This window comes from Myxocyprinus asiaticus, chromosome 28 (assembly GCF_019703515.2).
Source record: "Myxocyprinus asiaticus isolate MX2 ecotype Aquarium Trade chromosome 28, UBuf_Myxa_2, whole genome shotgun sequence".
Taxonomy (NCBI): Eukaryota; Metazoa; Chordata; class Actinopteri; order Cypriniformes; family Catostomidae; genus Myxocyprinus; species Myxocyprinus asiaticus.
Window position 1 is genome coordinate 36,588,487 of NC_059371.1, and position 16,679 is coordinate 36,605,165.

The following is a 16,679-nucleotide window of genomic DNA, read 5'->3' on the forward strand; positions in this document are numbered from 1 at the left end:
ATTAAATAGGCAAAAAAAAGGAGAAAGTGACTTTTCACTGCTGCCATGGTAAGCAGCATGGCTTTAATTATTTCAACATTGGTTAGACAAGAAGTGTAGCTAAAGCCCTATTCGGACAGGATTAGTTTTCCTGACATATGTCTGTAAAGTAATTATTACTGCGGACATCAGTAATATTTACCGTCAATTCGCATGCAAGGGATAAGCGATGTCTTTAAAAATCCCATACAGTAGATGGCTGTGTCTACAGCATACACACTGCTGTCACACGTAACTAACCTACTAGAAAATGTATACTGTGCTGGTGAAGAAACACCAATATATGTTATTGTATTAAAAACTTTATTTGGACCATAGTGGAAGAACAACATAAAGCAGACTTACAAGATGAAAATCATGAACAGAACACTAAAGAAGTCTATTCTTGCCCATTTTGTTGTTGTGTTGGGCTATCGAATGTCCTCTATTGTGAGATTGTGTTGAATTTCTTTGAATTGCAATTCGGTAAATTCTACTTTCAGTAATTCAAATTCAAATTCCAGTTCAACATTGTGTGGGGCGTGGATTGAAAAGGAGACAATTCTTAAATTATGATTTTTTTTTTTAATTATTGAATTATTGCCCAATCCTAAATACTACAATCAAAGCCACACTGTCCACAAAAAAGTTTGAGTGACAAATTGAGTCTATATCCATTTTACAACTACTAAAAATACAACAAAAAATAGAGTGAGTTTATGTTTGCTGCTCTTTAGTCATGCAGTCAATGTGCCGACACAGTAAGAGACATACAGAAAACTAAACGGGTACAAGTCCCACAACAGACAGCCACTAAAGACAGCCACTAAATCTATGCAACACCTGTGATTTCAGTGTGTATCCAGAAGTATCCAGGTGAACAGAATTACATGAAGAACTGCTTAAATCATCCTGGAGTACAGCTGTACTAGACTGTGCTGATATTCTTTGATGCTTCATCTAAAAAGAAAGCTATCTTGGATATCTCGTGGAAGCAAGCCTTGCAAACTTTGTCAAATTTAGGTTTCCCATTGAACCGATACACCCTGACTCCAACCGATACACCCTGACACTAAACACGTGACAATAGGTGATGGGATACGGGACATTTTCTGAAACTGATGCTTGCAACACATTCCAAAAAGACAGGAGCAATTTAGGACTTATAACAACCTGACAAGTTGAAATAACAAGGTGATGTTAAACAGTTATAAAAGAAGCCTCCAAAAAAAGCCTAGTCCTTCAAGAGCAAGGATGGGTCGAGGCTCGCCAATGTGTCAACAGATGCGTTAGCAAATAACCCAGCGCTTTGAGAACAATGTTCCCCAAAGACAATTGGAAAGATTTTGGGTATTCCACCCTCTACAGCGCACAATACAATTTAAAGATTCAAGGAATCTGGTCAAATCTCGGTGTGTAAAGGGAAAGGCTGAAAACCACTTCAAAATATTCGAAATGTGGACTTGTCGGACCACAAAACAAGATGTGATATGATATCAAACGTTACTGTCTTAAAAACTATGATGCGTCTGTAATGGATATCATGACATTGGCTCGGGAAAACTTCAGTCAGCCCCATCCGCCGCTGCATCCACAGATGCAAGTTAAGGCTTTACTACGCAAAGGAGAAGCCATATATCAACACTGTCCAGAAGTGCCGATTACTTTTTTGGGCTCCGTCTCATTTGAGATGGGAAGTAGAACAATGAAATCTTGTTTTGTAGTCCGACGAGTCCACATTTCAAATATATATATATATATATATATTTTTTAAAAAACAGCCGTCGTGTTCTCTGGGCCAAAGAGGAAAAGGACCATCCAAGCTGTTATCAGCGTCAGGTATGAAAGCCAGTGTCTGTAATGGTATGAGGGTGTGTCAGTGGCATGGGTAACTTGCACATCTGAGAAGGCCCTGTACTACTGCACAGTTGAAAACCTGCATAATGGATGAATGGAGGAAAATTCTGCTTGCTAAACTTAACAAACTTTTATCTTCAGTGCCCAAAAGTGTAATTAGAAGAAATGGTGATGTTACACAGTGGTAAACACTCGACTGTCCCAACTTTTTTGGAGCTTGTTGCAATCATGTGATTTGAAATGAGTGCATATTTTCAAAAAAATAATTAAATTCACAAGTAAACTATCAAATAATGTGTTGTAGTGCTTTCAATATAGCACAGGGAGAATCGAATTTACAAATTACTCCTTTTTGTTTTCATTGGCATTTTCCAAACTGTCCCAACTTTTTGGGAATTGAGGTCATAAATAAGGACATTTTTTGTGAAAATACAGGTTGTATCAGGAAGTGGATCATGTGAGCCTCACTGTCTGCACTCCCATATTACATAATTACATTTGCATAAAGTTAAACTGTGCTCAACTTTGTCGCATCACCAATGGTTCCTGTTGCTCTTGTTGCCTGAAGTCCCCAAAACTTTGTCGGCAAAACTAAAAAAATGAATAACTTTGGTCGCTATCAGTTTGAATACACCTTGAGACTGAGACTAAATACACTATTAGTGTCACAATGACACTAATACCTGGTATTACACCTGGTATTAAAATGCATTTGGTGATCCGATCACATGTGATCAGCGCTAAACACAGGTCTAAACAGGGTCTAAAACGATTTGTGATCGGATCACAAAACCCACATACAAATATGGTCAAAAACACATGTGACCGCATTGCATTTGAGGTGTAAACAGTAATTCGTCCTGAATGTGTCTCGGACAGCAGTGAAGCACCAACCCCCACCTGCCAGTTTGTACTTTACCGGTTTCGAGCAGCTTAAAATGGAAATAACCATCCGAATGGAAAAATGGAAAAATGGAAAAAGCGGATACATACACAAACACGAGAACTTTACGGATCTTCTTCAGTGTGTTTGACATCAACACATGAGAAGCACTAACATCTGAAGCTCCTTTAATACAGGTACTGCACTAAAATTTTTACACAACCCTAGTATCCGGCAGACACCAATCAAACAAGTATTTTAGGGTCAACCTCACTAACCGTTTAGTAGATTGTTGGACAACTGGTCGACCATCCTGATCCATCCACAGCATACCACAGATACTGCAGATTTGCAATGCGTTTAACATTCAAAATGTGACCTATATTTGGGTGGAACAGAATATTCTGTGGGAAATATTGTTGGGCGGGACTTCATTTTATCCATCTGGATATGACTGGATCGTGAAAAGTAGACTATGATATTGTTGGTTAACACAACTTTTTTCTTTCCAAATTATGTTTGCGCATATGGGTGTGCGAGAATGTGTGTTTGACTGTCTGTCAGGGATTAAGTTAGTGTGGGTCACCAAGCCAGGACAAACGGAAAGGAAACAGAGCAGAAAGACAAGCTGGACTTCCTGTATGTGCAGGAACATAATGAGCGGACTCCCACGACGCACTGCAGCAGTAAACCATGCCAACGCCTGCTGAGAAACACAGTTGAGCTAATACAGTAATTACTGTTTATTTTTACACAAACAAAATTGTGTCTGTAACTGTGTATGAAATATTGTTCTGTGGCATAAGGCCAGAAGCAAAGATAAAATATATATATATATATATATATATATATATATATATATATATATATATATATATATAAAATTACAATATATAATTACATTTCTTAAGATTTAACCTTTTCATGGGTAGGGTCTAAATTCCCCTGCAGTACCCCATGGAGTGAGTTATTTTTGCACACGATACTGCAAAGCTGCTAGAGGGGGCAGAGTGTAGACAAAAAATTTTTTTTATTTTATTTTATGATTTCTTGTCATAAAAAAACTGTATATAATATAGTAAACATGTGAACAAATGAGTTATGTCTGCTGTACTGTATTTGTTTTACTTATTTTTTATAGCTGTAAAAAACAAATCAACAAATAATATCAGTAGTCCAGTTTGCCTATATGCACTGTTTGACATCTAAGACATTGTGTGTGTGTGTGTGTGTGTGTGTGTGTGTGTGTGTGTGTGTGTGTGTGTGCGCGCGCGCGCATGGGCGGACTGGCCATAGGGAGAAGCGGGACTTTTCCCGGTGGGCCGGCTGCGAAACGAGGCCAAACGGGCGGCAATAAGCTGAAACAGGCCACAGCGTTATGCCGAACGGGCCCCGACTGGCTGAAGAGGGACACAAAATGGCACCGCGATATGCCGAAGGGGGCCACAATATGCAGAAAAGGACAGTATGAAAGGTACGTATGAAAGGGTTAAAAAAAAAAAAAAAGTGTTTGTACTTTTACAGACTGCAGGTAGATGCGTGTAAACTAAGAGAAGGTGAGATCATGCATTCAGGTGAGCCACTAATGCGTACTAGAATCACGTAATATTTTGACGTAGAGCAGCACCGTGTTGGGGAAGCTGCTTTGAAACTGTAGCTTCCCAAGCTACAAGCTACTCATAACTTAAAGTGGTTAAACTAGAGTCAAGTTGCTCTTTAAAATAAAATGAAAAAAACAGCTAACAGTTAAATGCTATAATTTAATTAGGGTGACAACATTATTTTGATCATATACATTTATACAAAATATAAATAAAACTAGAAAACACCATATTTTATATAACTCAAGTTGAAAAGTTGTCATGAACAGCAGTAATTAACTAAATCAATATTTTGCATAAAAAAGGAAGGCAAAGTCCCTTTAAGGCTGTGCGGGGATCAAGTGAATCAGTGAATCATTTGAGTGAACTAGTTAATTTACATGAACAGAATTGGAGTTCCCAACAATAAATCTAAGTGATTTTTTTATTTAACTTTTTTCCTAGTGCATTTTACATTAACTGTCCGAATGAACTAACTCAAATGAATTCCCAATGCTAAATATAGGCCTAAGTGTTTCATGAACAAGGACCACTTGTTCTGCTCAACTAAAATATATATTTTATTTTATATTATTAATATTAGGGCTGCATGATTATAAAAAAAAAAAAAAAATATGTAATCGTAATTGCAGATTATTTCCCTTGATATTGTAATCATGATTATTGTTAATTTTGTGTTGGGCAAATGCAAGCCATATTCTTTCTGTAGGCTACACTTCCAAAACAACCTGAGAAATGTGCTCCTGGATTACTTCATTGCCGATTTATTTTAATATTATATGGGGCGTGTCCAGGATTTTTTGACTAGGAATTTGTCCACTGAGGCAGAACGCTGTGTCCTCCCAGACACGGGCGGAACGTCGTTTGGACCATGCGCAACACGGATGGATTAAGCTGTTGCGCACCGTTTCCAGGACGCGAGCGGGGTCCGAGTTGGGGTGGCAAAGCTCATTTTTAGGGTGGCAGCTGCCACCCCGTGCCAGCCTTCTGGCTCAAACACTGAACTGCCAACACAAAATTCTAAATTTTGATGTAATGAGAGTAGTTCTAAGGAATGCTTTTATTGACACTTTTCACGATTAGTTAATTGCAGCAGCTGTAATTGTAATCTCGATTATTTTTTGGATTAACTGTGCAGCCCTAATCATCATTAAGCAATTCTGTAATATGTTCATTATGAAACAGCTGCTTCTTGCTGGCTAATTACACAGATTCTTTAACATGGTGCAGACTTCAATACTTTTTTAAGTTTATTCAAGTGAAATTAGGTATTATTTTGGGTACTGCCCATAACAGTCAGTCCTGGGAGCTGTTATCTGTGTGTGAAAGAGGTAGCACCCTTCCTGTCATCTCATTTCACATTTGAACATTTCACGCTCCTACACACACACAGCTATTCAAATATCTGTTAGGCCAGCCAAATCTGGAATCTGAAACAGTATTTGTCTGAACACCATCCACAAACCCTCAAGACTGAACACTGTAAATATGTTTCACCTGACTCAACTTATGTGTCATATGACACAAGACATGTCCTTTTGTTTACTCCTGTAAAAAAGTGCCTGGTAATACAATAGGCAGTCAAACATCTGCAAAATTAAACACAATGCTCTGGTCAATGGTATTTGATAGTTCCTTCAAAAACTATCATTGCTGACACTGATGTTTGTGAGGAGTAAAGCTTAGTTGGAATGCTTCCTGAAACGTAAGAACTGACATACTTTATGGTAATAACATTAGTGACACTATGTTCAAATCTAGCTGATTACCCAAATGCCAGACACTACAATCAAATAACTGCAATTACTTTTGAGTTATACAACTGAATAACCACCATATTCCTACTATACAGTAGTTCACAATACACTATCAACTGTGGATATGCATAGTATACTACAATATACAGTATATACAGTAGTGGTCGGCCGATATATCACAGAGGCCGATAAATCGGACGATATTCAGAATTTTTTAAATATCGCATCGGCCAATAAATTTTCCCCTTTGGCCAATTTGTTTCTTGAGGGCGTTGAGAATCGCCTGCATGCATGTGAAGCGACTGAGACATGTAAACAACCAGTCACGATTCGTTTTGCTGTTACATGCATCGTGTTACTACAATAATAGACTCGTGTGCTACACAGTGTAATTCAAATGGTCCGCATGTATGAGCTGCGGCTCATAATGTTAAAGTGCTCGCCTGTTTCATTCTCCCTCTCTCTCCTAAACAGTTCCATGTAATTTTTAACTGTCTTGTCTAATGATAAAAATGCAAATATCAATAAAACTAATATCATATACTGATGTTTAAACAGATGTAATAAACCAACTTCACACAACTTCAGCAGATCCAGTGTCCTGTGGAATGCTCATAAATCTTCCTCTGAAGCACGTATTCTAACAGTCTCTCCTCAACTTTTCCCTGTAACTTTTCTAATGATAAAAGGCAAATAGCAATAAAACTTCTATTACAGTATATACCGTCTGCAAATATGCAGATTTTTCGTTTAAAAGATGTAATTCACGAACCTCATGAAAATCCAGCATTTTCTTCCCGTCAAGCATTCATCTAATATCTTCCTCTGAAGCGTGTATTCTATCAGCAGAATCAAAAACTTCAGGATCAGGATCAAAAGTTCCTCTGATTCACAAATCATGACATCACACTGTGACAAACAAAGCAGGCGATCTAGGCCGTTTAAACTGTCAGGAGATTGCTGAGTGAGAGCAACTTCAAAGTAAAAGCGCTTCACGTGTGCTATGAGTAAATGTGTTATTCACTATGTACTGTATGTGCAGTTGGTTTGATTCAGTATTTTTTGAGAAAATGCTATTGCTAACATGGACATGCCATCCATGGTTGCTGGACTACTGTGTGTACTGTTATTTCCTTCTTCCTAATATATTAAACATTTCTTCATAAACAAATAAATTACTAAAATTTGATGACTAAACAGAAATCAGAAGAAATTGCAGCTATCTACCATTTAAAATACAATATAATTTTTTTATATTCTTTTTTACAAAGTTGAAGTTTTGTGTGAAATTGAGTAAATATAGTGCTAAATAAGAGTTTATTTTTTTTTAGCAATTTTATGTTTATGTTATTTACTATATAAAATTGTGTGATATATCGGCATTGTATTGGCCTATTGGCCACCCTGCTTTCTGGATATCGGCATCGGCCATTAAAAAACCAATATCGGTCGATCACTAATATACAGTACATTATATAGTTTATATAGTAAACTTCAATTGAGTTTCTACAAAGTACTACATAGGCTACATAATGTTTACAATACATATAATGTTATACAACATTGTATTACCAAATTAGTTTATATAGTATACTATGGAATTAAATTCAAAACAGTATACAGTATGGTATACTATAAAGTGAAATAACTATATAGTGTACAATAACAGTAAACAGTACATGTACACTATAAGTACAAATATGCAGTGTGCTCTAGCATCTAAAGACTAAGTATATTTGATAGTATGCTATCAAATGAGTATTTATAGTATTATTCAGCATGTAATAAAATACAATATATATTGTAGTATAGTATATTACAGTATAGTATGTAAAGTGAGAATATATGTAGTATACAATAATATATATAGAATAGGTCTATACACTACACTGGTTTTACTTTAATGTGTGTGCCATGAGCTGTACACTATAAGTAGTACACTGTACACCATACAGTTGAAGTCAGAAGTTTACATACACTTAGGTTGAAGTCATTAAAACTCATTTTTTTACCACTCCACAGATTTCATATTAGCAAACTATAGTTTTGGCAAGTCGTTTAGGACATTTACTTTGTGCATTACATGAGTCATTTTTCCAACAATTGTTTACAGAAAGATTGTTTCACATTTAATTGACTACATCACAATTCCAGTGGGTCAGAAGTTTACATTCACTAAGTTTACTGTGCCTTTAAGCAGCTTGGGAAATTCCAGAAAATGATGTTAAGCCTTTAGGCAGTTAGCTTCTGATAGGAGGTGTACTGAATTGGAGGTGTACCTGTGAATGTTTTTAAGGCCTACCTTGAAACTCAGTGCCTCTTTGCTTGACATCATGGGAAAACCAAAACAAATCAGCCAAGATCTCAGAAAAAAAAAACATTGAGGACCTCCATAAGTCTGGTTCATCCTTGGGAGCAATTTCCAAATGCCTGAAGGTACCATGTTCATCTGTACAAACAATAGTACACAAGTATAAACACCACAGGACCATGCAGCCATCTTACCACTCAGGAAGGAGACGCATTCTTCTCCTAGAGATGAATGTAGTTTGGTGCAAAAAGTGCAAAACAATCCCAGAACAACGGCAAAGGACCTTGTGAAGATGCTGGAGGAAACAGGTAGACAAGTATCTATATCCACAGTAAAACGAGACCTATATCGACATAACCTGAAAGGCTGCTCAGCAAGGAAGAAGCAACTGCTTCAAAACCACCATAAAAAGCCAGACTACAGTTTGCAAGGGCACATGGGGACAAACATCTTACTTTATGGAGAAATTTCCTCTAGTCTGATGAAACAAATATCGAAATGTTTGGCCATAATGACCATCGTTATGTTTGGAGGAAAAAGGTTGAAGCTTGCAAGCCGAAGAACACCATCCCAGCCGTGAAGCATGGGGATGACAGCGTCATGTTGTGGAGGTGCTTTGCTGCAGGAGGGACTGGTGCACTTCACAAAATAGATGGCATCATGAGGAAGGAAAATGATGTGGATATATTGAAGCAGCATCTCAAGACATCAGCCAGGAAGTTAAAGCTCGGTCGCAAATGGGTCTTCCAAATGGCCAATGACCCCAAGCAAACCTCCAAAGTTGTGGCACAATGGCTTAAGGACAACAAAGTCAAGGTACTGGAGTGGCCATCACAAAGCCCTGACCTCAGTCCGATAGGACATTTGTGGGCAGAACTGAAAAAGTGTATGCGAGCAAGGAGGCCTACAAACCTGACACAGTTACACCAGTTCTGTCTGGAGGAATGGGCCAAAATTCCAGCAACTTATTGTGAGAAGCTTGTGGAAGGCTACTAAAAACGTTTTGACCCAAGTTAAACAATTTAAAATCAATGCTACCAAATACTAACAAAGTGTATGTAAACTTCTGAGCCACTGGGAATGTGACGAAAGAAATAAAAGCTGACATAAATTATTCTCTTGACTATTATTAATTTCACTTTCTTAAAATAAAGTAGTGATCCTAACTGACCTAAGACAGGGAATGTTTCTACGATTAAATGTCAGGAATTGTGAAAAACTGAGTTTAAATGTGTTTGTCTAAGGTGTATGTAAACTTCTGACTTCAACTGTATTTATCCTCACAAGTAAAATTGAGAATATATAAAGTGAGCAGCATACTACATATGGTATACAGTACAGGGTACACTATAAAGAAAGAGTATACTGTATGTACAGGGTACACTATAAAGAAATAATATATATAGTATAATGTAGCATCTAGTATAAATACTATTTTATTTAGTATCCTTCAAATAAGCACTACATAAACTATAAGTGAAATACACATTATACACAAATACATAATATCTAGCATATACAATACATATCTTACTCTAAAATACTGTTGCATTTACTATAGTATATGCACTATATAAACTATAATGTATGTACTAGTATACTATCAAATGATTATATAGTATAAAGTGAATATAGATCGCAATTAATATCTAGCATAGGCACATACAGTACTCTGTATATCATACTATAAAACATTGTTGCATAGTATAGTATAGTCTATGCACTATATAAACTACTGGAGTACCATGTAAATACCGAGGTACATGAATAATGTAACCATACAGTATTACATCTAAGGCACCATATAACATGGTACCGCCACACAGTACTTTATGGTGATGGTGTCTGACCAAGAATGGCCTCAAGGCTCAAGGTCTATTCACTTTAATCGTTCCTGAACACAATGCAAATGTTCACGGCATTAAACTGATATGCCGCCATGAGGAGCAGCAGATCTGACACCCACAGAACGTCCCTCACGCGCGGCGGTGATTACCTGATGCAGAGTCTCCGCCGGCAGCTGCGACGCCCGGAACAGCTCCGCCACCTTCCCCGCCGCTAGTTTGCCTGTGCTGTCGGGCTGGCACAGCGCGTAGAGCCCCGAGTAACATCTCTGCTCAGTGTCGCTCAGGGAAATGAAGGTCCCTCCGGTGCCCGCGGCAGCTCCCTGATCCATCCCCGTGCGCACAGCCGCACACACCGGCTCTCCAGACGCACGCGCGGCCTCTCCGTGGCCCTGTGGCGGAGGGAGGTGCGTCTTCTCTGCGGTACTCTAGTACATTTTACACACAAACTCAACTGAAGATAAGCTTTGCTGATACTCGCTCTCTGTCTGCGTGTGAAGTACCACATCCAGCCGCACAGAGGCGCCACACAATAACACTAAAACTCTTTGATTTATTTTTATAGACCGTTTTTAGATTATATTGGAAAATTTTGTTAATATTTAGAATGATATTAAATATTGTTATTTAAGGTTCATATTTAATTTTGAATTAATTTTTTAAGTTTAAATGTATTTGGTATTTTTCTTATTTATGTCCCCTAAATTTATAAGGGTATTTTACAAATAAGATTGTTTAAAATGTGTTTGTAGAAATGTAATCTTTGTGTTCATGTTGGTTTCATATATTTTTCTGAAACATTTACGGTATATCATTTTCTACAAATAAAATTAATTTAATGACTTTTAATTGTCAAGTGGTGTAACCATTAAGTAAAAGGTATTAAAATAATTTCCTTACTCCTTGAATACACCTAAGTAAAACATATGCATACATTTAAAACAAGTTTAAACAAACTATTTTTTTAAGGTACAAAAAATAAAAATACAAAATAAATGCATTGTACAATTATCATGAACTTTTAAATCACAAATATCAAGACTTTTCTTAGGGAAAGTGAAGAAATGTGCCTTTTCATAAAAATATGAAAATATCTGATATTTTTTTAAAATTCCCACAGTCTAAAAGGTTCCTCTGTGTTTGTTTGTTTGTTTGTTTGTTTGTTTGTTTGTTTTTTGCATGTTGTTTAAGTCACCTTACTTGGATTTAGTGTACAAAAGTTAATATTAATATTTAAAATATATTTTATATTTTAACCTAAAACACATTTTTATATTTTGTTTTAGATTAATTTTATATTTATATATTAATATAAAACAAAATATTACTTATATTTTAATGCTTGTTTCCAATGCTTATTTTTTAAATGTATTTATTAAAATATTATTTCAAATTTGTTATGCCAACATTTCTTTCTTTCTTTTTTTTTTTTTTTAAGAATTTCAACTTTTAATGACGTTTTCAGCTTTTTTTATATAAATTATTTATTTATTAATCTATTTATTTATACTGTCTATGGAAGTTTACACCACTTAGACATTTTTGACACTGACTTAAAAAAATTTAAGCATGTTCATCATAGTAGATGCAATAAAAATTTTTTTGTGTGAATTGTATTTTTAATGAATTTTTGAATAACTTAAAATGTCTGAATTTTTTTTTTTTTTTAATAGTGTCACGTCATTGACCTATAAATAATTGCACATGTCTAAACTGTGCTTCTTTTAAATGCCTTTTAATGCTAAATCTTACAAAACTGGTAGTTATTTTTTTGTAGCACCATATTGTAGCATAAATGTATATAAATATTAAGATGATGTAGGCTATATTTTCTAACAAGGATAAAGCAGGTCTTCTTAAGAACATGCAGAACATTGTCCATTATATACAACTGCAGTTAATTATCTGCAACTGCATTTGAATAAAATACCTTTTCACCCATCACAAATTAATGTATGAATTAGAATTTCAAGTATTCCAAGAAGTGAATTTGGCTTAATGTTTATATTTGCCTCTATGTCTGAGCTTTCAGTTGTTGACTCAGCAGATCAAATGAACAAGATCACACATATTTTAAATAATTTATTAAGTGGATGAATCATTTATGTTTATGATTATCATTAATTATATCAATTATTGATTGTATAAGTTTCCTTTTCAAGATAAATACAGAGTCCTTGAATAAATTAGATCTTTACAGCCATCTTGTCAACACAATGAACTCAAAGCTGCAGCTTAGTGGTTAAAGATTGAGACTGGTAACTGAAAGGTAGCAGGTTTAAACCTCAAAAGGGTTGATCCATGAAGAACTATTACCATACCCCTTGATCAAGATCCCCTCAGGTTACTCCAAGATGACTGAATGTATACATTAAATGTAAGTCACTTCAGTTTACTCTATCCATTATAAAGAGATTTGATGAGGGAAGTTCTTGGGTGTTCTCGTTATCTGTCTGTCTTGTGAGAGCAATTGTTCATACTGTTTGTTATGCAACATTTTATGACACCTATTTGTGACAAATGACAATCTAACAGCTTCATTCTTCTGAAGGGAGAGTTTCAAATGATTTTATGTCCAGTTAGGAATTTGCTGATGTTGATAAAATGTGAAGAAAAAAAGAAGCTTAAAGAGGCAGTTTACCCAATGAAAATTCTGCCATCATTTTCTCACCCTCATGTTGTTCCAAACCTGTTCGACTTTCTTCTGTGGAAAACACACAAAAAATACACAAAGTTGAAAGCACACAATTTCACAATTTCAGAATTCCATTGTATGTTTCACTGGAATTTAGAGTCATACTTTTGACCGTGTACATATTGGCGGTCCCTGTGTTGGCTGAAACTGTGGTTGGGCCTTCCCTGAATATTTAAAGGTTTCAAACCCCTGATAAATTCAGGTTAGAAAAAGCTAAGAGATTGAGTAAACCTGGTTTCTTTATTAAGTGATGAATTAACTACATTAAATGTTTCCACATTTTGCAGTGTCAGACAGTGGTTAACCATCAAACTCATTTTTTGTTTGATTTGCTTTTTGTAGAAATTTTTTTATCTCAGAAAGTGGGAAGACAGAAGAAGCTGTTTGCTTCAATCAAAAACTTAAAACAATATAAAAAAGCAGCAAGTCAAAAGCGAGGCTTTCAAAAGCATCAAAGTGATTCTCATACATATACTGTATATAGCCTATACATATTGATATCACTTCTTACTGCAGTAAACAGCCTATGTTTATATATTGCGTTGAAAGTACAGGTATTATTATGGAAAACAACTGCGAAGAGATGAAAACAACACAGGTTAAGGCAGGCACAGCTGCTGTTACGATGAAGAGAAATCACACATATTTGCATTCATATGTGCTCATAGACCTCTGAGCAAACATGAGAGCTGTTTACACACTCCCACACTATCTCACTTGATTATTTCACAGCAGTGCACAATCAAAGCAGGGCGAGCGAGCAGCTCCCCTTTTAAATTCACATTTATGGTCTCGCCTGACACTTCCTAGCTGCTTAGAAGACTATACTATAAGAAATGTTAATCATTTTAACAGAATATATATATATATATATATATATATATATATATATATATATATATATATATATATATATATATATATATGCTACATTACAAAATGTTAATTGGTATACTACCTTACCTTACTTGCTCTCTTTGTGAAGGAGGAAGCAGGAGCCAGATAAACAATCCACGTGAGTCTTTATTTTTTAATACTTTTCAGTATAACACACAACAGGGTTTGCTTTTCAGCAATCAATGCACACATACAGGAACTCAACTATGTGCATCACTCTGCCTCCTCCTGTGATCTGGATTGCCGTTTTATTCCTCTCCAGCTCTCACTGCAACACAGAACAGCTGTTAGAGATAATTTTCCACAGGTGTCAATCCTTACTGCTCTTCCTCTCCCGGCCTCACTCTCTATAGACTTAGCTCGGCCACGCCCCCATCGCCACATACCCCCATCGCCCGACTCAGGCCGGGGAGCCATCAGGCCTGTCACCTACTCCACCCACCCCACATTTCTGGAGAGGAAATTCGCAACAGCCATCTGCACCCCCTGCCCGTGGACCACCTCAAACTTAAAAGGCTGGAGAGCAAGATACCAATGGGTGACCCGTTGGAGCCATTGGAGTGGGGCATGGTCTGAACAGAGGGTGAAAGCACACCCACAGATAGTACCGGAGGGTGAGGACCACCCACTTGATGGCCAAACACTCCTTCTCTATGTCTCTTCTTCTGCTGTAACTAGTCTCCCTCAGCAAGAGCTTGCAACTAATGTACAGCACGGGGCACTCCTCCCCCTCCACCATCTGAGACAGTACCACTCCCAACCTCCAGTCCAACGAGTCCATCTGCAAGATAAAAGGGAGAGTGAAGTCAGGAGAGTGCAATAACGGCCTGCCGCAAAGTGCAGCTTTGACCAGCATGAATGCCTGCTGACATGGCTCCATCCACTGGACCGGATGTGGTGCCCCCATTTTAGTCAGATCAGTCAGCGGGCTGGTGAAGGTTGAATAATTAGGCACAAACCTACGATAATAGCCAGCCAGCCCCAGGTAATATCTCACCTCCTTTTTGGTCTTAGGTCTCGGGCAGCCTGCAATTGCTGCGGTTTTATCAATTTGGGACCACACCTGCCCATGACCCAAGCGGAAGCCCAGATACCGTATGTACTGTAAGGGGATCTGCCAATATCCCTTTGTCATATCCAGTGTTGACTAAAAGCGAGCAACACCTAACCGATCGAGCAGCTCATCAATCCGAGGCATCGGGTACACATCAAATTTAGACACTGCATTGACTTCTATAATCCATACAGAACCGGACCGAGCCGTCGCTCTTAGGAACCAGAACTGCCAGGCTGGCCCAGTCACTATTGGATTGTTCTATTACCACCATATACAGCATGGCTTTTAATTCTTCCCAAACCACTTCTTTTTTGTGCTTGGGTAATCGGTAGGGACGACTACGTACCACTACCCCTGGGGTCCTTTCGATATGTTGCTCTATGAGATTTGTACAACTAGGAAGAGGTGAGAACACATTGGAGAATTCTCCTTGAACCTCCGTGACTTGGGATGGTGACAGGTGGTCTCCACAAGTGACCGGCGTGACTCAATCGATGGCTTTTTTTTCCTCCCCTTTTCTCCCCAATTTGGAATGCCCAATTCCCAATGTGCTCTAAGTCCTCGTGGTGGCGTAGTGACTTGCCTCAATCTGGGTGGCGGAGGACAAGTCTCAGTTGCCTCCACTTCTGAGACAGTCAATCCACGCACCTTATCACGTGGTTCGCTGTGCATGACACCGTGGTGACTCACAGCATGTGGAGGCTCATGCTACTCTCCACGATCCACACACAACTTACCTCGTGCCCCATTGAGAGGTTATCTCATGTGACTCTACCCTCCCTAGCAACCGGGCCAATTTGGTTGCTTAGGAGACCTGGCTGAAGTCACTAAGCACGCCCTGGATTCAAACTCATGACTCCAGGGGTGGTAGTCAGCGTCAATACTCGCTGAGCTACCCAGGTTCCGGCTTTGATGTTCTTGAGCCTGGAGCAAATTCTCCTGTGTTAATTTCCTGACGGCTCCGCAGTATTAACAATTGGGTTCTATCCTCTTTTGTCTGAGTGTCATGCGTCACTCGATACAACCGATCCTTGATAATTGAAAAATATGGATATGCGAGTGCAATGTCTAGCTGGAGGCGTTGACCATCAATCAAACTCACTTGGTCAAAGGCGTGCCTAAGGGTCTCGTCTCACATCTGCTCCAGAGATAAATCCCCTGCAGAGAATTCTCTAAGGGCTGGGAAAGCCAAGACTTCCCCCTTCCTTACGTCCCCCTGATGTGGAGCTGATGTAGATGGCCCTGGCACCGCCTCCCCAGCCAGCGAATCACACACCACACATCGATACACTTTGTTGCAGGACCCATGCACAAATATTCCCCTTAATAAAGTAGTAAACGCTGGCCAATTTGTACCCAAGATTAGTGGATGGGAGAGGCAGGGACTAACAGCAGTCTCGACACTATGCTTTTGTCCCCGAAGTTGAATAATGACTGTCACTAAAGGGTAATTTTGAATATCCCTGTGCACACACCTTACCTTAACCTACCAGACTGTATCCAAAGCTTCGGACTGAAACAAGCTTTGGGGAATGGAGGTTTGATTACAACCTGAATCCACCAAGGCTTGGTATGTACCCCCCTTGATACTCACAGGTATCTGGTTCGCTCCTGCTCGATCGGGGGCGGCCTGTGGCGCATCGGTGATCCAGACCAATGTCTCCACCTCCATCGTTGGGCATTGGTTCTGGAAGTGCTCAGGTTCCCCCAGCTCCAGCAGACCAGCCCAGACTTCTATAATCTTCTTCTTTCAGACTTC

General features: G+C 38.1%; 1 protein-coding gene across 9 annotated transcripts in view; it reads right to left on the minus strand.

Moving 5' to 3' along the window:
* Positions 1-10,758, minus strand: part of LOC127418760 (ralBP1-associated Eps domain-containing protein 2-like) — a 63,798-nt gene extending 53,040 nt beyond the window's left edge. For all 9 annotated transcript variants that reach the window (XR_007893542.1, XM_051659555.1, XM_051659554.1 and 6 more), the window contains exon 1: positions 10,424-10,758. Coding sequence is in view for 8 of the 9 variants with exons in the window: in XM_051659555.1 (XP_051515515.1) it covers positions 10,424-10,603 (180 nt within the window). In the remaining variant the exon portion in view is untranslated. The remainder of the gene's footprint in view (positions 1-10,423) is intronic.
* Positions 10,759-16,679: the final 5,921 nt, after the last annotated feature.